Raw genomic sequence first — 24,455 nt, forward strand, 5'->3', positions numbered from 1 at the left:
AAAAATATATATATATATATATATATATATATGTTTTATATTAAATAAAATTTGCTTCTTTAATATTTTTAAAACAAAAAAATTATTTATGTTTTTTTTTCATAAATAAATAAGAAATATATTGATTGCAAAGTATATATTAGGAATGAAAACGCACAGGGGGAAAAAAAGAAAAAAAAAAAAAAAAAAATGAAATAAATAATAAACAAAATAAATAAATAAATATATATATATATATATATAATTATATATGTTTGTATGTTATATATGTCTATAAATATTTATTTAGAAAAATATTCATTTTTCTATATTTTATATATTTTTTTTTCTATTTTTTTTCTTTTTTTTTTTTTTTTCTTTTTTTTTTTGAAACAAAAAAATATTGACATAATTCATGCAGCATTTCCATCGAATTATTAATGTCTTTCTTCTTATCCAAAAATATTTTCTTATACTTTTTATATAATTCAAAATAATGTTTGTATTTTCTCAAGTTCTGTTTGTTCCTATAACCGTTTAAGGATTCCAAAGAGAAATAAACCAGTTGAGGATTATCGGAACATAAGCTTAGTATCTTGTCGATTCTTTTAATATTCTAAAAAAAAGGACAAAAAAAAAGAGAATATATATATATATATATCATTATTATTATGCCAATTTTTGAATCACATAAATGATAGAAAATAAAAACGTTTATATATATGTACATAGGTTTTAAAATAATATAAAATTGATATATATATATATGTATGTATTTTTACTGGTAATATATTTTTATTCATAAACATATTTGTTTGAAGAGCCAAGACTACGCACAACAATTCCGGGACATACATCTTAAATAGCTTCTGTAAAAATATTCGAACATTTTAAAATTATAAACATATGTGCAAAAAATGATGATACACACATGTATATAAATAAATATAAATAAATAAATATAAATAAATATATATATATATATATATATATATATATATGTATGTATTCCTTGTTGAATATACTTGAGCTATCCATATCAATTGGGAAGCAGAATTTTTACTCAACCACGTAGATATTTTTATTATAATATGATAATTATTTTTCTTCTTATTCTTTTTAACTTGTAATATATTTTTTTTTTTTTTTTTCTTTTTTTTTTTTTTAGAGAGTAATTTTGTATATGTTTTGTATTTATCTTTATATGAATCACTTAAAATATGTTTATCACATTCATCAGAAGAATAATGGTACATAAGAATACTGTCGGAATTATAATCTCTTTGTTTATTTTTATGTAAGAATTTATTATAAATTTTTTTTAATTTATTATCCTTAATATGTAATAATATATTGTTATAATTATATTCTTTGATTTTTTTTTGTGATGATATATAATTAATGTTATTCATAATTTTTCTTTTTTTATATTTCCTATTATATAAATTTGTAAATTGAAATGTATCATGTTGTTTATAATTTATAGGTGTATTATTCATACTGCTATTATAATAATCGAGTTCTTTATTTTTTATATTTTTGTTCAAATAATTTTTTTTTGTATGTTTATCTTTATTTTTGCTTTTCTTTTTTCTTTTAAGAAATTGATCAAATTTGTGACCATTTAATATTCGGCAATGTTTTGACAAAATTTTATGATTAAAGAAGCAAGACATAAAAGTCATATTATTGTATTTATCCTTTAATATATGTTGTTTATTTTTAATTTTGAACTTTTGGAGTTTCTTTATTTTATTTGGAAAATTAAATAAATCGGAGCAAATAATAATACAAATGGATAAAGTATACTGAATTTGTATACTAAGGATAAGAGCATGTAAATAAAACATGTCGTCATTATTTTTGGTATGAGATCTATAAGATTTATCTGTTTTATTTATAGACACTTTAGGAGATTGTTGTAATTTAAATGGAGAGAAAAAATTCGGATCATTATCTTGTGATTTATTAAGGGGTTGATTGGAATAATAATTATTATTAATTATATTATTAGGTGAATTGAGAGAATGAGAAAATAAATTATCCATTAGAAAAAATTGTGTATTGTTCATTTGATAGTTATAATTAAATTGTGGTGTAACCATATTACAATGATTATATATATTGTTATTTATATTATTATTATTTATAATTTTTTTTTTTTTAATTTTTTTTTTATGATTTTTTTTAATTTTAATATTTAAATATTTGGAAACTTCAAATATTTGTTGTGATGTATGATAATGCAAGATAGATGCATGATAATAATATGATTTATATAATTTTATAGATAATTTATAAAGTAATAATAAAAGTTTTTGTAAAGAATTCATTTTGAAACTAACTTCCTTTATAAGAATTCTTTCTTTTTTTTTTCTCATAAGAACATGTACATTTCTATTGTTAAATAATATAAGTTTTACGATATTTTTCTTATTTAATAAATAAATTATGATTTTGTTATATTTTTTCATCAAGAAGTTAATCCACCTATGGTATAAATAACACTTGTTCATAATATGACAGTTTGTATTTTTGTTTCTTCTCCTTTTAAAATAATGTCTACTGTTAAATTTTTGTATGTTTGTATAGCACTTCATCATATCATTATTATTATTATTATTGTTGATACTTTCTTCATATTTGTTGGGGGAGATTACATTTTGAATGGGCTGAATTTCTTGATTGGTCATATTGATATTATAACCATTTATGTTTTGGTCCTTTTTCATTTTACATCCCTGTGATATATCTTTATGTCTTGTTACATTACAACTATTATTAATGTTCTCTTTATTGTATATATAAAATGAATTTTCATCATTTTTATCATTTTTATTATTTTCATCATTTTTATCATTTATACCATTTTCATAATTTTTACCATTTTCATAATTTTTACCATTTTTATCATTTTCATAACTTCCTTTTATTATTTCTTTATTTTGTATTATATCATTTTGATAAAGTTTCCTCTTTTTCCTTATATTAAAGCGAAAGACACTTTTAACTATCCTTTCTGCATATTTATATTTATTCATAAATATTAATATATGTATAACATATGATATACATCTGAACTTTAATATACGAAAAAAACGTTTGTTGGGATAATTTTCAAATAATTTTATCCATTTGAACAATTCAGTCAAAATGGTTTTTAAGTCTAATTTATAGTAAAGGATAGAGAAATAGAAGTTTGCAATTTCCCATGCCATAAATATAAAATTGTCGTCAACTTGTGTAGGCACATCAGCATTATCATTATGAATATGGTTATTATGTGATGACATAAGTAATTCGTTAAGATAATAATGATTATTATTATTATTATTATTATTATTATTAATATTATCCTTTTTATTATTATTATTTTTTTTATTATTTACATGAAGAGCTATTCTTTTTTCATTGACATAATGTTGTATCATTCGTATAACAAATATATAATTTTTTTTGATAAACAAATAAATAGTATTATAGGAACAATGCAAATAAAATTTACAATTAATTGTTATTTGAATATATTGTAAATATATTTGACTTTTATTTAACCATATAGATGAAATATTATATTTCATAATTTTATTAAAAATATGATTTTCTTTAAATTTTTGTTTCATTAATTTCATATAAATAACTAAATTTAAATATTTCTTTTCATATTCTTCATGCCATTGTATATCATATATTTTCAGTTTCTTTTTTAATATTTTTATCCAATAAGTACAATCCTTTTCTTCATTTAACTCATCATTATGTTCATTAACTAAAAGCAAACTATTCATGCTTTCTATATTATTTTCATATGATCTATTTAAATAAGGTGATTCATTAATATTATAATTTTCTTTTAAGAACAATTTATTTACAATATTAGGTTCATCTTGTAAATGTAAAAATGATGGAATATCTTCAATGGCAACAAATACTTTACATATACATTCTATGGAAGATAAATAATATAATGTAAGAGTATCATATAAAAAATCTTTTTTTTCTAATTTCACAAATATTTTATTTTTCAAATTATTTTCATGTTTAAGAGAAAAATATTTTGGAAAATAACAATATGATAATAAAGAATTAATATCTGATGAATTTTTTTTATCATCCCATTGATTTATATATGAATATATATCATTAATATATGTATTATCTGTAAAATCAATTTTATTATCCATATAATTTTCCCTTCTTCTATTATTTTCAGTATATCCTTCTTTAATTCCAAAAATGCTCCAATAATATTTTAAGACAAAACAATTTCTCTTTTGTACATTTGAAAAACGTTTAATATTTTGACTGATTAACTCTATTTTTTCATAATTAATATTGATATCTTCATTTCTTGAATTATTACTATTATTATTACAACTATTCAAATTATATAACATACTGTTTATTTCATAAAAATTTTCTGAAAATATACGTTCAACCCATATCCATATATTGTAATAATTTTCATAGATATTATTTGGTGACTGTATCAATTCTTTGCTTTCTCTTCTCTCATACGATGATATGTTTGTGTCTCCACATTTTAAATTATTCATATTATATATGTTACGTATATTATCATCATGGTTGCAGATATTATTTTTATGCACACTCATGTTATCTTCATTGCTGCAAATATTATTTTTATGCACACTCATGTTATCTTCATGGTTACAGATATTATTTTTATGCACACTCATGTTATCTGCATTGCTGTAAATATTATTTTTAAGCACACTCATGTTATCTTCATTACTACAAATATTACCTTTTTCTTTCACATCACACATGTTCCTGTTCAAATGTCTCTTTAACGATAAAGATAGAAATTTCTTCTGAGCAAAATTAAGAAATACCCGGAAGAATTTTCTAATTATCAGAATATTTTCAACTGAATATTGTCTATTATCATAAATTAAATTAAAAATTTCTATTATTATAAGACACAATAATTTCTCAAAATTCGTTTTTGTTTGATATTTTATAATTATATCCATTTTGCTATTTTTTGATAACACTAAATTTGTAATATTATTTTGGCTAATCATTAATGGAGTTGTATCATTCAAATGTATATTTTCCTTTTGTTCATTATCATATATATTATCGTTATTTTCTTTATCATAATAATTTTTGCCGTCCATCCATTTTGTTTCCTCCTGAATTTCATTATTCTCTTTGATAATATATTTATTTGGATAATCTTTACTATTTATTTTTTTAATACATTTTGTCGTCCTTAATATGCTGAGTCTTTTTTTTAAATTTTTTTCATAGGTCTTAGTTCTTTTTAGTTTTGAATGTAAAAAGGATTGCTTTTTTGATATTGGCAAAAATTCTGAGTATCTATGTTTCATAATGGAATAATTATAATTTTTTTTTTTCAAATTGTGCACGTATCTACCATATGAGGAATGTCTATATGTTTTATATTTTTTATCAGGAACATTTTTATATATATTAATATTTTGGTTGGAATAAGGAGAAAAATTATTATTATGTGTAAATATATGCATATCAAGATAAAAATTATTACTATTATTATTATTATTGTTACTGTTATTTTTATGACTTTTTCTTTTATTATTTATTGTTGAATTTTTTTGTGTACCTATATTTTTATGTATATTCAAAATATTACTTATATGTTTTCTTTTTTTTTTTTGTGGTGTAGTCAAATTTTCTTCTATTCCTTGTGATCTAATATCATTGGGAACATTTTTATTCAATAAATTTATATATGATATGATATTATTTCTTTGTATATATTCATTTAGATTATGACTAACCGTTATATAATATGCTAGAGCAAGAAAAATGACATCTAGTATAGTTTTTTCTTCTATAAAATTATCACTCTTTAAATAATTCTTGTGATATTTTATTACATCAATGGTTGGTTTTTTATAATTATGTGAGACAATAAATTTATAAAAAAAATCATGTTCAAACATAAGGATAGTATTTCTATTTTTATTTGAACTAATAAGAGAAGAGTTTAATAATATACCAATACAATATTTTTCAAACAATATACAACAATCGGTAAACATATGATATTTATTCAAATTAAAAATATAACAAACTACTTGACATACTATTATTAAGATACTAATATCTAATAAGGGCCATTCAATAGGACAATAATTAAATATTTGTTGCATAAAATTGGATAGTTTTATAGGTTCCTCCGTTTTATTATCACTTGATGAAATGTTATTATTATCATTTTGATGGTTTATATTTTCTATATTATTAATACTATTATGATTATTATTGTTATATGTACACATATTTATATTATCATATGTACACATATTTATATTATCACATGTTGTATTATATTTGTATCCATTATTTCCTTTTATATTTTTATTTCTTTCTTCTATAAAATTTTTGTACAATTTTTCTTCTTTTTGAAATATTAAAATCATTAATTCTTCTGCCAAATAAAAATTATCCTTATTTATTATTTGTAATATAATATTTATCCATTCATGTTCATAAAAAAAAAGGTTTTTATTTTCTTCTAAATATTTTTCAACATCTATCTTTATATCATTTCCAATATTATTATTATTATTATTATTATTATTACTATTATTTTTTTCATTATCATCATCCATCTGGAATTTTTCATTATTTACAATGTTGATTTTTTTTTCTTCTTTATTTTTCATCTGATTTTCCATTTCTATAATATATCCATTTTTCTCTTTCAATTTATTAATATTCTTATTTGACATATTATCAAGTAATATTTCTTCGTTACTCAGTGAATAATATTCTTTTATCATATCTGTATTTTTCCCCATCTTCATATGATTATTTTCTTTTTCTTCACTTTCATCAGAATTATTATTATGTAAATCTTTATTCATTTTATCTTCTGGTTGGATAATACATCCTTTTCGTTCTAATTTATCATGTATAAATGTAATTTTTTTTTTTTTTTTTTTTTGTTTTCTTGTTTTTTTATCAAAATTATTATTTTGTATATTCTTAAAATGAGGAATGTTCCCCTTTTTCGTTTGAATATTTTGTTCCTTGTTTAATTCTATTATATTATTTAACTTAAGATCATTTGTTTTGTTGTTTTTATGTAAAGGGAATAATATTACATGTAAATTTTTTTTTTTCTTTTTTTTTTCTTGCTCATAATTTTTTTGATTTTTTCTCATAAACCTAGTTATACTGAGATTATAACTTTGAAAAAATTGTGAATAATAATTATACAGTTTATTATTATTTGATATCTTTTTTCTCTGCAATAATTTTTTTATCATATTATTATTATTTATTATATTTATATTTTTTTTTAAAATAAGAGATAAATGTTTCTCATTCTTATTTTCATATGGTTCATGAATAATGCAATTATTTTTTGTTTTTTTCTGCTTTTGATTTCTTAAAAGAATATTATTTTGTTCCCTACTTGAATAATCTTCACGTTTGTTACTTTTTCTTCTTTTTTTTATATACATTTTGTAATATATATCAAGTGGATGTGGATATGAACGTAGGTATGAATGTTTATTATGTGTATGTGTATATTTATGTGTATATTTATGTGTATTTTTATGTGTACGTATATGTAAATGTCGATATGAATGTGGTTGATTCTTTTCATTTTCTTTTATCATTTCACCTTTATTTTTTTTATTTTTGTTCCATTCTGCTTTGTAATTCTTCGAATTTAATATTTTACATATATTTTTATTTAACTCTATAAAATTTATACAGGCGTATTTTTTTTCTGCACCCTTTGTTCTGTTTGTTAACTGTTCTTTCTTATGTTCTTCTATATTTTGCAACATTTTTTGTTCCTCATTTTTTTTTTTCTTAATTTTATCATCTCCTTTTTGTTTATTGTATATTTCTATTTTATCCGTTATGTTTTGTTCATAATAGTTTTCATTTTTGTCATCTATTATTTTATGATAAGTTAAAGTTTCGTCTACTTCGACCTTTTTCACTTCCCTTGTATCCTCAATCATTTGATGTTTTATATTAGTGTGTGTATTTTCATTTGATTTGTGAATAGTGTCTTTATTGTAATTCTTATTAAGATCACAAAAAAATGTAATATCTCCTTTTTTATTTAATGGATCATCTTCCAATGGATTTTTTTTATTTATTTCATTATTTATATTATAAAAGGTATGTTTTCCTTGTAATGTATCATGTGTTTTTTTTTGCAAAACTCCTTTTGTGTTATGTTCTATTTTGTTTTTATCTTTATGTTCAATTATTTGATTTGTTTTTATATTATTTAATTTTTCATTCAGAATTTTTGTAATAGTTTCTCCATTTTTTTCTTCTTCCTCATACATGTTAATACAATTATTAGATATATAAATTTTATTAATTTTTTCATTTTTTATAAAATCCTCTGATATATCTTGTATATTTTTATTATCAAAAATAATTTCCCCATCATTATTATTATTGACAAATAAGTTTTTTATTTCATCATCATTTTTATCAATTATATATTTAATCGTTTGATCATATTTTTCAATTTGTTCTTTTTGTTTTTCTCTCAATTTGATATTATTATTTTGTTCACATGTGTTCATATTAACACCATCATGATAAGATATTTCATCATTGTGGTATATTTTATCAATAGGTGATATTTCATCATTATGTGATATTTCCTTATGTGATATTTCCCCATGTGATATTTCCTTATGTAATATTTCCTCATTATGATTACCTTTCTGATTAATATTTAAATTATTCGTTTTATACCCTTTATCATTGTGATCAGGTTGATAATTATCTTTCGATATATTTGTTATATCACAATTTATACTTTCCTGTGTTTCATTAGGATATATATATTTTGTTTTTTCATAAGTTGAAATTTCTTCATAACTGCAAATATTTTTATTCATTTTATGTATCATTTCTGGTTCTTTTTGTTTGGTATTATTATAACAACTTGAAGAGTACGTTTTATTATTATCGTAAGATAATCGTTTAGGATATATTTCATTAATAATTTCATTCTTTTCTTCATTTATATATTCATTATTAAACTTTTTTAGAACTTCTTCACGATATTCACATAATAAATCATTGGATGTTATTTCCTTTAATTTTAAACTTACGCTAGTTTCATTGGTATCTTTTATTTTGTCATTATATGTAATATTTTTATCACTTACATGATTTAGTTTATTATCCTTTTTTTCCATAATATTTGTATGAGCAATATATTTATTATGACATTCTATATCTTCTTTTAAGATGTATTTTTCCTTATTTATATTTTCAAGATATTCTGAGGGTGTGTTATCATTGGTTAATTTATTTGTCCTATAATTTAATTCCCCCTGATTATTTTGTAGGTCATTCAATATTTGATTTTTAGTTTCAACTAATATTTCATTTATTGGTTCATTTATTTTCTTTTCAAGTGATTCATTTACTTTTTCATCAATATTTTTATCATCATTTTTTTTATCAGTCTGGTTCAAATTTCTATTAATCTTTGCTATGAAGTTTTTTTTGATTTTAGGATAAATCAAACTACTTAATCTTTTGGGTATATTAAAGAGAGCATTGATTTTGTTACTTTTTTCTACACAAGTTTGATTATTATTATTATTATTATTATCATTATTGTCATTTTTTTTATTATTATCATCATTATTGTCATTTTTTTTATTATTATCATTATTGTCATTTTTTTTATTATTATCATTATTGTCATTTTTTTTATTATTATCATTGTCAATTTCGTTTTCCACATTTGCATTTTTTTCATTGTTATCCTTTTTTATTATCATAATTTTTGGAGTCCATACATTTTGATTAATTAAAACATTTGAAGGGATTATATTTGTTTCTTGTTCATTCTGTATGTTATTTATAGGAAGATATTTTATAATTTTTTCTTTATCATGATTATTATGTGTATTATTATCTTTATATGTTATATTTCCCTTATTTAAATATATTTTATCATTTTTATCTTTGACATTACTTATTTTTGTTTTTAAATTAGAAATGTTATGATTTAAAATAGCTGTGGAGTGTCTCCTTAATAATGGCTGTTTATTTATTTCGATAAAATTTTTTTTATGAGTTAACTGTTTAGATATAATAATGTTATCATGTTCGTTCTTATTTATAATAGTAGTAATTCTTTTATTTATTGGAACATTTATTTTTTTAAAATCTATATTATTTATTTTTTTTTTGTTTATATATATGTCATTTATGTCTTTTTTTATTATTTTTTTTGGGGCAGGAGGATTCATTATAGTATTGATTAGTTTTTTTTTTAAATTATTATGAAATGTATCATTAGACAAAGGATTGATTATTTTTGTTGGTTTTAATATTTTTATTTTTTTATAATTTGGAATAAGTATAGGAGATATTGTATTTTCTATTATATTAGAAACTTTGTAGGTTTGTTTTTTGTTTATACCTACAGGAGATATAGGTGTTATTATTTTATTATATTTATCTTTTGTCAAACTTTTTATGTTATTATTATTTATATCTTTCACTAACATAATGGAATTTCTATTATTATTATTATTATTATTATTGTTAATACTACTCATTGTATTCATAGTATTAATATTATTTATTTTATTACTACTCTCTATTTTATTTTTGATGAGAGAATTTTGTGGGATATATGCCTTATTTTGAATATACATTCTGTCATTTATTTTTTTGTTGTTTAATACATTTTCATTATTATTTATTGATGATGTGCTTTTATTCAGGTGTATATTTTTGCCCGTGTTCATAAAAGTAATACTTCGTCTTATGAGGGGTTTAGAAATATTACATGTATAATCTTTGTTATTAATATTAATTGAAGTTCTTTTTATTTGTGAAATACATTTCGTGTCTTTCTTCATTGGGCCATTATTTATATAAATAGTTTTTTCTTTATTTCTATTTGATAATTCTTCTAAAATGATATTATTATTTATATCATTAGTAATATTATTAATATTAGTTAATTTTTCAATTTTATTTTTCTCAATCTCATTTTTTGGTGAGTTATTTTTTTCCATACATTTATTTGCATCATTATATATATTTAAATCTTTTATTATATCCCCTTCTTCACCGTTTTCTTTTCTTTCAATATTTGATTTGTATTTAAATGTATTCATTGATTTATTTGTTTCATTTGTTCGGAGAATATTAGTTTTTAACAAAGGTATTCTATTTTTTAAATGTTTTAAATTTTCATTCACTTTAATTTTTTCATTAACATTAATTTGTTCACTCACTTTAATTTTTTCATTCGCATATTTTCCAGTTCTTATAATATCATTTTTATTTTTTAAATTATTCAAAGATTTTGTTGTCATACAATTGTCTACATTTTTTGTTTTTTCAGAAGTATTTTTATATTTAACTATCGGCAAATAATTTTTATTCTTCTTGTTTTCATTATTCAAATTGTATGTTTTAATTTTATTCTTAACAAAGTCTACATTGTTGTATGACTTTTCATTAGTTGCTAAGACGTTATTTGTGGATTTCATTTTTCTTTTTTTTTTCCTTTATCACATAAGAAAAAAAAAAAAAAAAAAAAAGGGGGGGAGGGATTGAAAAATATAACATTTAATATATAATTTATTAATGTTTTTTTTTTTTAAATGTTTTACAGGTATAAATAAATAAGACATATTTTTATTTTTAATTATTATATAAATTTATGTATATTTTTATTATAAACAGCTATATTTTATAAAACATATGAGTATAATAAGAAAGGTAAAAATTATGTTTTTTATACGTTTCAAGTTGATATAAGACATACTATTTTTATTCTATATTAAACAAATTGCACTTATATATATATATATATGGAAAGGACGATTTATTTTTGAGAAATTATTATAATATATAGAATTATAAATTTACAAAAAAATAAAAAAAATAAATAGTAAATAAATAAAATAAAAAATATAAAAAAAATTAAAAATTTATCTTTTCTTTTTTGATTAATTATATTGTATGAAAAAATCAAATAACTCAATTTTTAAACTCTTAATTATTGTATACATTTAAAACATTTTAAGTTGATGTCTTTCTTTCCACTCAATTTAAAATATCATATTTATGTGAATAATATATATACTTTAAAAAATGGACAAGAAAAAAAAAAAAAAAAAAAAAAAAAAAATTTTTTAATACGTAAGTATTCATATAATTATGCTTATTAAAAAGTTACAGATTATACACGATCAATTTAAATAAATATTTAAATGTTAATGAGTTTAATTTGTAAAAAGAAAATATATTTCTATGTAGATAAAAATATGTGTATATGTATATAGATATATATATAAATATAAGGTATATATACTTTTTTATTTTCTTAATTAAGAAAAAATAGGAATAAATATAAAAAAAAATTGGAAAATATAAAAAAAAAAAGAAAAAGAAAAAGAAAAAACTGGGACGAGGGGAAAGATGAATATTATTAAACATAAATTATTATGATATATTAAATATATATATATATATATATATATATATATATATATAAATATATATTTTTTTTTTTTTTTCATTTACTTATATATCATATTAATGTGAAAGATAAATTTATGAATACAAATCTTCATCTACAACATATGCAGGTGTATCGTCATTATTGTCCTCATCAGGCCAATCAATAATAAAATCATCACCTGTTCCACCTGTTTTGGTTTTATATAAAGGATCAAATTTTATTCTAAAGTTATCATATTTAATTAAATCAGCCTGGGAAACACTTCTTCTTGCTCCAGCCAATCCTTCCTTAAAATGATGTCTTGTAATTTCATATTTTATATTATCATCATCATTCTTTTGTTGGTCATTGGCTTGTTGTTCTGTTTTATTATGTACATCATTTTCATTTGTTTCATTTTGTTCATTTTCTTTTTTGTTACTTAATTCTAATTTAGATTTCTTATTCATTTCTTCTGCATCTATGGCATCTCTTATAGCTGCTCGTGCTGCTCTCTGACATAATTCTGCTAAATCAGCACCACTAAAACCAGCTGTTTTTTGAGCCAAGAAGTCAATTGGTACATTTTCAGCAACTGGACATTTTCTTAGAATAGCTGTTAAAATAGAAATTCTTGCACCTAAATCTGGTAATGGGATATATATCAATTGATCTAATCTTCCAGGTCTTAATAAAGCTTCATCCAATAATTCAGGTCTATTAGTTGCACCGATAAAGAATAAATTCTTTTTAGGGCCCACACCATCAATTTCTGTTAATAATTGATTCATAACACGATCTCCTGCACCACTTCCATCACCTAAACTGGATCCTCTTTGTGTTCCAATAGAATCTAATTCATCAAAAAATAAAACACATGGAGCAGCTGCTCTTGCTTTATCAAAAACTTCTCTAACATTTGCTTCAGATTCACCAAACCACATTGTTAATAATTCTGGACCTTTAATAGATACAAAATTAGCTGAACATTCTGATGCCACAGCTTTGGCTAGTAAAGTTTTACCACAACCTGGAGGTCCATAAAATAATACTCCTCTTGATGGAGACATTCCAAACTTTTCAAATTTATCTGGATGATCAATAGGATATAATATCATTTCTCTTAATGTACTTTTAACTTCATCTAAACCACCAATATCATCCCATTTCACATTTGGAACTTCTACAACAGTTTCTCTTAATGAAGATGGATTACATGTACCTAATGCCATATTAAAATGATCCTGTGTTACACACATACTTTCTAAAACTTCTTTGTCTATAATTTCATCTTCTAAATCAATCACATCCATTTTTTCTCTAATACAAGTCAAGGCAGCTTCTGTACATAATTGAGCTAAATCAGCACCAACAAAACCATGTGTGTTACTAGCTAATTCTTCTAATTTCACATCAGGTGATAATTTCATATTTTTTGTATGAATTCTAAGAATTTCAAATCTACCATTATCATCAGGTACACCAATATCAATTTCTCTATCAAATCTTCCAAATCTTCTCAAAGCTGGATCAATTGAATTTTGTCTATTAGTTGCTGCAATAACAACAACTTGACCTCTACTTTTTATACCATCCATTAATGTAAGCAATTGTGAAACAACTCTTCTTTCTACTTCTCCATTAGTCTTTTCTCTTTTTGGAGCAATAGAATCAATTTCATCAATAAAAATAATAGCAGGTGAATTCTTTTCTGCTTCTTCAAATGCTCTTCTCAAATTTGCTTCAGCTTCTCCTGCCATTTTACTCATAACTTCTGGTCCATTTATTAAAAAGAAAAATGCACCTGTTTCATTAGCAACAGCTCTAGCTATACACGTCTTACCACTACCTGGAGGTCCATATAATAATACACCTCTTGGTGGTTTCACTCCTAATGTTTTGAATAAACCAGGATGTCTTAATGGTAATTCAATCATTTCTCTTATTTGAGCTAGCTGTTTCTTACAGCCTCCAATATCATCATAACCAATTTCATCTAATTTTTCTTCATCATCTCTTTTTATTGGATCACCTTCATAATAAATAACTGTATCAGGTGAAACAATACAAAAATCATCAGGGTCTACTTCAACAACTTTAAATTCAACGGACATGAAACCACCTCTTACTAAAAATAAATCTCCTTTTTTAACTGGTCTATAAGATTCATTAAAGTATGGTTTTAAAAATATTTCAAATAAAGTATCTTTTGCTAATCCTTCGATAGTATCATCTATGGGTAACACCTGAATTTTTTTTCCGTAAGGAATTTCTGGGCATGACTTTACATAAACAACATCTGAAAAGATAAAATAAATAAATATTTATAAAACACATACATACATACATAAATATATATATATATATATATATATATATATATATATAGTATCACTTTATATATAAATTTACAATATTTTCATCATTTATATTATTACCTCCTAAACAAACTCTCAAGTTTTTTCTTGCAACCTTATTTATTCTTATTTTTCCTTCATCTAAATCATTGTCATTCAATATAATACAAATGGTAGAGTGTCGTTTCTTTCCTTTAATTATTATAGTGTCACCTCTAAAAAAATTTAACTCTTCCATTCTTTTCGTATTTAATGCAACAACAGAATTATCATCATTTGTTGCTTCTTCAACTATAAGCCTGCTTAAGTTTTTTTTCTTTGGAACTTTATTTTCGCCATTATTTTCATCAACCAAAGCCTTTTTATCTGTATTATCTTCCATTATGTTTCATAAAAAATTAATCAAACATATATAAGTATATATATATATATATATATTTATTTATTTATTTAATATGCTGTTAATATATATAAATCTAAGTTATATAACACAAGAAAAATTTACATAAATATAATAACGAACGTACTTATTATAATTTGTACACAAATGGTAAAGTATAAAAAATATATACAAAGTGTTATATATATATATATATATATATATAATGTAAATAAATGAAAAAAAAAAAATTGTTTTCTTGTTTTTCGTTTCTTTAATATTTTGTTTTATTTTATTTTTCCCATTTATTGTGTAAATGCTCCAAAATACTTTTATACTTAACCTTAATATAATATATATATAATCCAAAAAAAAAAAAAAAAAAAATTAATTATAGTAATATATATGTATACATATATATTATATATATTATATATATATAAATAAGTTTTATAAAGTTAAATTTTATTATGTAAAAAAAAAATTGAAAAAATATAAAACTCTTAAAAAAAAAATATCATTTATTTAGAAAATATATAAATTTGATAAAAAAAGAAAAAAAAAAAAAAAAAAAAAAAAAAAAGAAATATATATTATTTATATTTAGTATATTATATAATATATTTATAGGGGAAAAAATAATATATAAAATAATTATTATTCATATACATATAATATTATATGCTAATAAAATTGTACATATTATTCATATTGTATTTATAAAAAAAAAAAATAAAAATAAGAAAAATAAGAAAAAACCATAAATTTTCATGCACATAATATTATCAAATATCTATTTAGTGTACTAATATATTCAATAATATTAAATTTTTCATTTTAAAATTTGTAAATGATGTGTTTATTCAAAAATAAGAACTACGATTTAAAATTTTTTTTATGAAATACTTATATTTCTTATATATTTAGTGTAATTGTATTTTCCATAAATATATATTTTTTTTAATGAAATATGTAAATAGGGAAATTTATTTTTAAGATATTAATTAATGAAAAACAATATTGTTCATAGGAAATAATAAAAAAAATCAAAAAATTAAATAAAATAAAAAATATTATATATGTTATATATATATATATATATATATAATACATACTTGTATTCATAGTATTTTCAAGTTAAGATAATTTAAAAAATATATAATGCATATAATTCATATTATACAATTTGTATTAATACATATTTATATATTATTTATTAATAATTCTGCTTTTTTATAATTTTATTTTATTAATTTTTTTTCTTTTTTATACGTTACATAAATGTATGAAGACAATTTGTTTAAAAAATAAAACCTAATGAATAAATGTATTTTTATAATTGTATATTTATTTTGCATCATGCTTTGTTCATCTTTGTAATTTATATTTTGTATGTTAAAAAAAATATAAATAAAATTAAAAAAAAAAAGAAAAAAGGAGATATATATCCCCTTTATAGTATATTAGTGTACTCCTTTTTATTATTAAAAAAAAATTCTGAATATTATATGTTTTTTTTTTATTTTTTAAATTTATATTAATTACATTGAACAATGCTAATTTATACAAATAAAGAGCAATTAACAATAATAAAAAAAAAATAAAATAAAATAAAATAAAATAAAATAAATAAATAAATATATATATATATATATATATATATAATAATAATAATAATAATATTTAAAAAATATGTGTTATAACAAAATTTAAAATAATAAAGTAGAAAAGGAACATGTACGAATTAAAAAAATAATAAATAAAAACAATATCATATATATATATATATATATATAAGTACATAATTTGTGCATACGTAATATATTACTTCACAAATTTGTCTACATCAAAATTTACGAATCCACTATCTTCAATAATTACATTTAATAAGGCAGGATAATGATCAAAGTCTTGACTTGTTACATATTTCATTTGTTTAATAAAATCTTTTCTGTTATCAATATAACATCCATAACCTCCATGAGCAATTACATAATTTTCATATTTACTAAAAAAGTATAAAGAAGATGGATTGTTCAAATAATAAGATGGGTTATTTGTTTGGTGCTTTTCCTTAATACAGGTATTCGTTTCATTTTGTTCTCTTGGAATATCTCTATTTCCATATATACCATTATTATTAAAAATGATAAAAACAATTTTTAATTTTAATCGGCAAATTGTTTCAATTTCGTTGGATGTAAAACCAAAAGATGAATCTCCTAATATGGAAAATATTATATTATTTGGATTATCTAATGCGGCACTTATACTTGCATTCATTGATACTCCCATCATACCATTAATTTGAGGTATAACATAACTATATGGTCCAAATTTAGGTAAATATAAAATTCCTAAATTTAGAGTTATGGACCCTTCATTGGTTATAATAATTCTATTTTTTATTTGTTTTTTTAAAAAATAAAGTTCTTTTTTTTTTCTTTTTGGAATGATATCTTTCTTTTCATACACATTATAAGAATAGTCTTGATATTGATGTATATGTGTGTCGTTATTATTATTATGGCCACTATTATGATCATTATTGTGATCATTATTATGATCACTTAATATATCTTCATCTACATCGGGTATATCTAATTCTTTATCCATAAGGTCATTATACTGTACATTTTGCATATTTGTAAAATCCCTTATTTTTATTTTATCCACATGTTTTAAATAATTGAGGAAATGTTTTTTATTTTCTTCATCTATGTCATTTTTTAAAAAATAGTAATCAATTAATATATGTCTTATAATTAGCATGGCTTGTTCCATAGTAAATTGTTCCTCTTCAAAATATTTATTAATTTGAATACACATTTTATTAAAATTCGTTTTTTTCATTTCATTCAGGATATTTACCCACTCTTTCTTATTTTCGATATCATCTATATGAATAACATTTTTAACTGAGTAATATAATTTTTTCAATATATGAAATAAGTCTGAAAAAAAATAATGAGATACATCCAACGTATCACCCTTATTATTATTATTATTATCATTATTATTATTGTTGTTGTGGTGTTGATCGTCGTGGTCATATGCATTGTTTATCAAATCGATACATAACATATTTTTCTTTTGACAATTTGGAAAGTTTCCAAAATTAAAATAAAAATTAAAAACTGATCCAATACAAATACATGAATCTAAATTATTAAATAAATAAGATTTACATGAATTCATATTATATAAATAATTTTCTTTAACAAACGATTTTGCCATAGTATTTGTATAAATAGGTATTTTTAAAAGTTCTGCTAATTTGATAATATATTTATATCCATAATTACAATTAATACCCATAAAAATAACACATTTTTGGTTGTTTTTATATATTTGTAAAAATTTATTCAAAAGTTGTGTAAAAAGATTTTCTTGTTCATTATTTAATAATGTATATTTATTAAACTGATTTGGATTTAAACATTTTTGTGCATATATATCACATAATTGTAATGTCTCTATAGCTTTATCTAATGTTATGGTTTGCTCGATTAGTTTATAATCAATATTTAAATATGTAGGTGCTTTATGTTGAAGTGATGTATATATACAATTAAAAAATTGAGTTGAAAAGGATTCTAAAGTATTATTTACATGATATGTTTGATTACATATTTCTTTTGTTTTATTTAAAAAGTCTAATTGTGGGAAATATTGAAAATTACAATATTTTTCAAATAATGTTAACTTTTCATTTCTCACATTTTCAAAACATATTAAAACCATAGGTAAATTATTAACTTTAGCATTATATAAACCACTTAATGTATTAATAAATGCAGGACCAGAGCAGGTAAATAAAATTCCTATTTTATTTTTTTCTTCTTTATTATTTATATCAAAATAATTAATATAATTACAACTGATAGAAGCATTTATTTCATTTCTGAAACTTATATAATATATATTATTTTTAATAAAACTATATATTATTTTATTTATTGGTATACCATATAATCCATATATATATTTTATATCATATTTTTTAAAAATTAGGGGTATAATATTATCAAAGACTTTTATTTGTTTTTTTTTTAATTCTTCAATACTTTCTGATACTTTTTTTCTAGAAATTTTACCTGTATCTGTTTTTAGAAAATTATTAACAAAATAGATATTCCTTGGTACTTTGAAATCTGCTATATATTTTTTCATATAATTTATTAATTCTTTTTTGAGCATATAATATTTTAAATTTAAATAAATAGATAAGTTTTCATCAAATGGGCTTAATGACATATTTTTCTGTTCATGAGATGATTTATTAATATAAATATTATTCGTATTATTCTTATTATAATCATCATTATATGATGATAATATTTTATTTTCTTCTAATATTACTGCACTATTTATAATTTCACCATATACGTCATCTTTACAAGAAAATGTTAAACAGTCTTGAACTAAATCGTGATTTCTTAAAACATCATCTATTTCATTTGGTATAATTTTTTCTCCTCCTCGATTAATTATATCTTTAATACGACCTGATATAAAAAGGAAGTTATCTTGATCAATATAACCAATATCTCCTGTTTTAAAGAAAGGTACTTTTTCAGCTATTTCTAAGAATGGATTTTTCATCATATATTCATTTCTTTCTTTTACAGTATTTGCATATATATATATATTATCATTATCTTTTAGTTCTTTATATCCACACATAACGTTTTTTCCATTAATACATATTTCACCTAATTCATTATAATCACATATTTTTTTTTTTTCTTCATTATATATAATAACACCTACATTAGGTATACCTACACTTTTAAATTTCTTACATATTTGTAAATTATTTGGTGATGATAATGAGGATATAATAATTTTATTTGAGCTAACTTGATGACAGGCTTCTGTCATACCATATGCTTGAAAAACGGATACTTCAAATTTTTCTTCGATTTCTTTTTCTAAATTTTCATCTAAACTAGAACTGGATGTTCTAATAAATCTTAATTTATGTTTTACTTTTTCATTCATTGGATTTTTATGACATTTATTATTTTCATCATCATCATGATCATCATCATTATTTTTTTTTATTTTGTTTTTTCTTAAATAATCTTCTTCATATCTTATTATTAATATTTTAAGTATGGTTGGGATAGCTGAAAAGTAAGTTATATTATAATTTTCAACATTATTCCAAAATTCGGAAGCACTAAAAGAATGACCTAATTGAAATAAAATATTACCTTTACAATATATTATAGGAAGTAACACACCAATTAATCCATGTACATGAAATAAAGGCATGACAATAATAGTATTATCATCTCTATTTATATTATAAGAATTGGTTATATTGGTTATTGTAGTTTTTATATTTGTATTAGATAACTGAACTATTTTAACTTTACTTGTAGTTCCAGACGTATGTAAATGAAGACATATATCACTATTCAACATATTTTTTTCTTCTTTATTAATATTATTTTCTTCATTTTTCAAATCATTATTTAAATTTGGTAATTCTTCCTTTCTTCCATTATTTATATATGAATAAGTAAAATAAGGTTTCTCTTTGTTTTTCTTTATTTTAATTAAACCAATACCATATTCTTCAGCTAGCTCTTTTATATAAATACACACATTTTTATAATAACTATGTTTATTTTTAATACTTGAATATTCTTCATTATTTTCGTCATAATCATGAATTATAATATACTTACAGTTATTTACTAAATATCTTTTATATTCCTCTTTTTTCAAATTCGTGTTTTGTGGTAAACATATATTATGATTAAAATTAATACTCAAAAAAGATATGATATATTCAATGCTATTAAATAAAATAATTGATATTTCATCTCCTCTTTTTATATTTATGCTTTCAAAAAAATTTACAAACTTTTCGATTTCTTCATATAATTCATTATAAGAAAATTGCTTCTTATAAGTATTTAAATCCGTTACAAATCTGTCACTCACATTTTCAATATTCAAAAACGATTTTAAGGAATTTGTTTGGTTCATTTTTAAAAAAAAATAGAGAGTCAAAGTATGTGGCGTATTATATAATAAAAATTATTATTATTTGTATAAATTAATATATTTTTAAAATTATTATTTTATAAATGCTTATCTAAATAATTATACCTAAAATTATTTTTATTTATATGATGAGAAAAAGGAAAAAAAAAAAAAAAAAAAAAAATATATATATATATATGTATTTTATAATGTATAATTTATACCATATATTATTTTATATATATTTAATATCTTTTTATTATTAATATATATTTATTATTACATATAATTTTTTCCCCCTTTTTATATAGAAAATATTCCCTCCTTTATTCCTCCTACGGTATTTAGTAATTATTTCCTTTTCTCAAGATTTAAAAAAAAAAAAAAATTAATAATGTGCACTTTTTAGTATTTTTACAATATGTAAAAATATTTCTTTCTCTCTATATATATATATAAAACAGTTTATGTATTTTTTTTTTTTCATTTAAGCATTCATTAATTATCTAAGTTGTTCAAGCGAAAAAAAAAATATATCTTCCTCAATTTTATCCAACCTAAGCATAATTAAAATATGTAACTTGAGATTATATAAAAATAAATAAACAAATTGGATAGGCATATATTTATTTAAACATATAACATATAAAGATATATATATATATATATATATATATATATATGTTTATACATATTTTTTTGTGAATATATTATTTCCATTTTTTAGATCCACCCATAGGAGATAATTCGATCCTATAATTTATTTATTTTTTTATCCCCACGCCCATCTGTGAAATGTGTACTATATATAATTAATAAAATGATAATATATATATATATATATTAAGTTGATAATATATATAAAAATGTAAATAATTTTTTTTTTTTTTTTTGTTTGTTCTTTTTTATAAAATGAAAGGGAAAAGATTTCTTCTTAATTTCGTGGTGAATATAAAGAAGAGGTTTTTCTTTACTAATCATGAAAGAGCCCAGGTGAATAAATGCATATATGAATATTTTTATTTTGAAGAAAAAATTTTCAACATTATTGATCATCCAGATATAAAACATTTACTTCTTGTAGATTATAAGAAAAAGGAAAAGTATGAAAGTGTTAAGAAAGATAATATTAATAGTAGTAATAATAATGTAAGTAAGGATAATATTATATGTATTAATAATATGAATGAAGATACAGACAAGTTATTAAAAAATAAAAAAGATGAATGCAATTTTAATTTGGAAAAAGAAGACAATGAAATAAAAGATATTATATGTGATAAAAAATTTGATGATAATTTAAAAAATGTGATAAATAATCATATTTGTAATTATATAAATAGTAGTAGTAAATATTTTATACACTTATGTATATATTATATATATAATAATGAGAAATCTAAATTTTTAAAGCTTTTACAAAATTTTAATAATTATTGTTTTAGTTATGAAGATTTATTTATTTTATTTTATTTAATATGTAGAATTAATTATAAAGATACACAAATAATCCATTATATGCTTCACGTTTTTGAAATTTATTATTATAAGCTTGACAATTTTTTTTCATATAAAATTTCCAATATCTTTTTTTCTCCTCATAATAATTTACATACAGCAATAAATAATTTACCACTTGTATATAAAGTTAAGTTGATCAATATGGATGTAAATTATGTAAACCGAAAAGAAAGAATTAAAAGTTCATCAAATAATATTACAGAACATTCAAAGCAAACAATAAATACGTATATAGCTAATGATAATAATGTGGTGACTAATAAAAGTAATAATAATACTATAAATAATACTAGTAATAATAACAACACTAATAATAGTAGTAATAATATAATGAACAATAAAAATTATAATAATAATAATAATAATAATAATAATAATAGTAGTAGTAGTAGTAGTAGTGAATATACAAATTATAAATGTACATTAAACCATAATAATGTTACTAATAAAGGTGTAGTACATACAGAAAACATATTAAAAAACTCTAAATTAACCAATAATAATATAGAAAATGTAAACAATGATTACCTAGAAAAAATTGATGAAAATAATGCAGAGCTAGAATTACAAAACTTAGACGATGTAGATATGGAGAGTTATGAAAAGAAAATATCAAAAGATAGTGTAAAATATATTACTATAAATACAAAAAAAGAAAGGCAAAAAATAAAATCAAGAGAAAGAAAATATGAGGGATTGAAATTAAAAAGTGCTTTATTAACACAAATAAGGAATTATATAGAAGAAGAAAATATAAATAAAGATATAAGTACACATAAGTATATTTCTCAAAATAGTGTACATAATAATATAACTACCTACCAAAATAACAACAACAATAATAATGATAGTAATTTTATTTTCCATAACAATTATATAGATAAAAAAAATTTTGAAATAAAAGAATTGTTAACTATATTTATTCATGATAAAGAGTTAGCTGAAAAAAATCATTATATAAAAGACTTTATTCATATTATTATAAATTATTTTATAATGAATAAATATATGATTCATACAAATTTTATTTTACTTATCCTCTTTATGAATAAAATAAGTTATTATAATAATAAAAAATTAAATAAATGTATACAAGACGTTCTAATGAGTTATATAAAAAGTATGAATTTAAATGAACAAGATATATATGATTTTATAAACAACAAAAAGAAAAAGTCAAACAATCTTGAATCTAAAGAAAATATAATACAAAAAAATAATGATGAACCTAAAACATTAACAAATAAAATATTAAATGAACAATATAATATATTAGAATTATTATATAATCAACAATATACATATAATTTTACATTATATGATGAAAATAATTATTATGATGATAATTTTCAATATATAGCTTATAAATTGTTAAAAAATTATTTTTATCTCGTTAGTTATATGATGACTTTACCATTTATCAAATGGAACATATTGAAATCTTATATAAATTCTTTTCATATGTTTATAAATATATTTAAAGAAAATACAAATATATCTTCCTCTCTTCATATTAGTGATATTTCTTTTATGTGTGCAAGCTTTATAAAAACAAAAATTATGGAACATCAAATAATCCAAACCTTATTCAATATATTGAATGGTCACCTTGATCATTATTTAATTATACAAGAAAAAAAAAAAATATATAATCAAACAAAAGAAGAACAAATACAATATATAAATAATATACCAAATGTCGAACCAAATATAAACGACTTACTCACGTTTTTAC

At 20.1% G+C, this 24,455-nt stretch overlaps 4 protein-coding genes across 4 annotated transcripts in view; 1 reads left to right on the plus strand and 3 right to left on the minus strand.

The window, feature by feature from the left end:
• Positions 1-328: 328 nt before the first annotated feature.
• On the minus strand, positions 329-11,507 carry PF3D7_0619300 (conserved Plasmodium protein, unknown function; the record flags this gene model as incomplete). The annotated part of the gene is made up of 3 exons (XM_961085.2): positions 329-595; positions 762-848; positions 1,005-11,507. 3 exons carry the CDS (start codon positions 11,505-11,507, stop codon positions 329-331), a joined length of 10,857 nt encoding a protein of 3,618 aa, XP_966178.2.
• Positions 11,508-12,576: 1,069 nt separating this feature from the next.
• On the minus strand, positions 12,577-15,202 carry PF3D7_0619400 (cell division cycle protein 48 homologue, putative; the record flags this gene model as incomplete). The annotated part of the gene is made up of 2 exons (XM_961086.2): positions 12,577-14,762; positions 14,902-15,202. The coding sequence occupies 2 exons, from the start codon at positions 15,200-15,202 to the stop codon at positions 12,577-12,579; spliced, it is 2,487 nt and encodes an 828-aa protein (XP_966179.2).
• A 1,821-nt stretch (positions 15,203-17,023) lies between these two features.
• Positions 17,024-21,202, minus strand: PF3D7_0619500 (acyl-CoA synthetase; the record flags this gene model as incomplete). Its single annotated transcript, XM_961087.1, has 1 exon — positions 17,024-21,202. One exon carries the CDS (start codon positions 21,200-21,202, stop codon positions 17,024-17,026), a length of 4,179 nt encoding a protein of 1,392 aa, XP_966180.1.
• Positions 21,203-22,111: 909 nt separating this feature from the next.
• Positions 22,112-24,455, plus strand: part of PF3D7_0619600 (conserved Plasmodium protein, unknown function) — a gene marked incomplete at both ends in the record, with an annotated part of 2,616 nt that continues 272 nt past the window's right edge. Inside the window, one exon of the mRNA XM_961088.1 lies at positions 22,112-24,455. This exon is cut by the window's right edge and continues 272 nt beyond it. Within this exon, the coding sequence (XP_966181.1) occupies positions 22,112-24,455 (2,344 nt within the window).

Source organism: Plasmodium falciparum (assembly GCF_000002765.6).
Source record: "Plasmodium falciparum 3D7 genome assembly, chromosome: 6".
NCBI lineage: Eukaryota > Apicomplexa > Aconoidasida > Haemosporida > Plasmodiidae > Plasmodium > Plasmodium falciparum.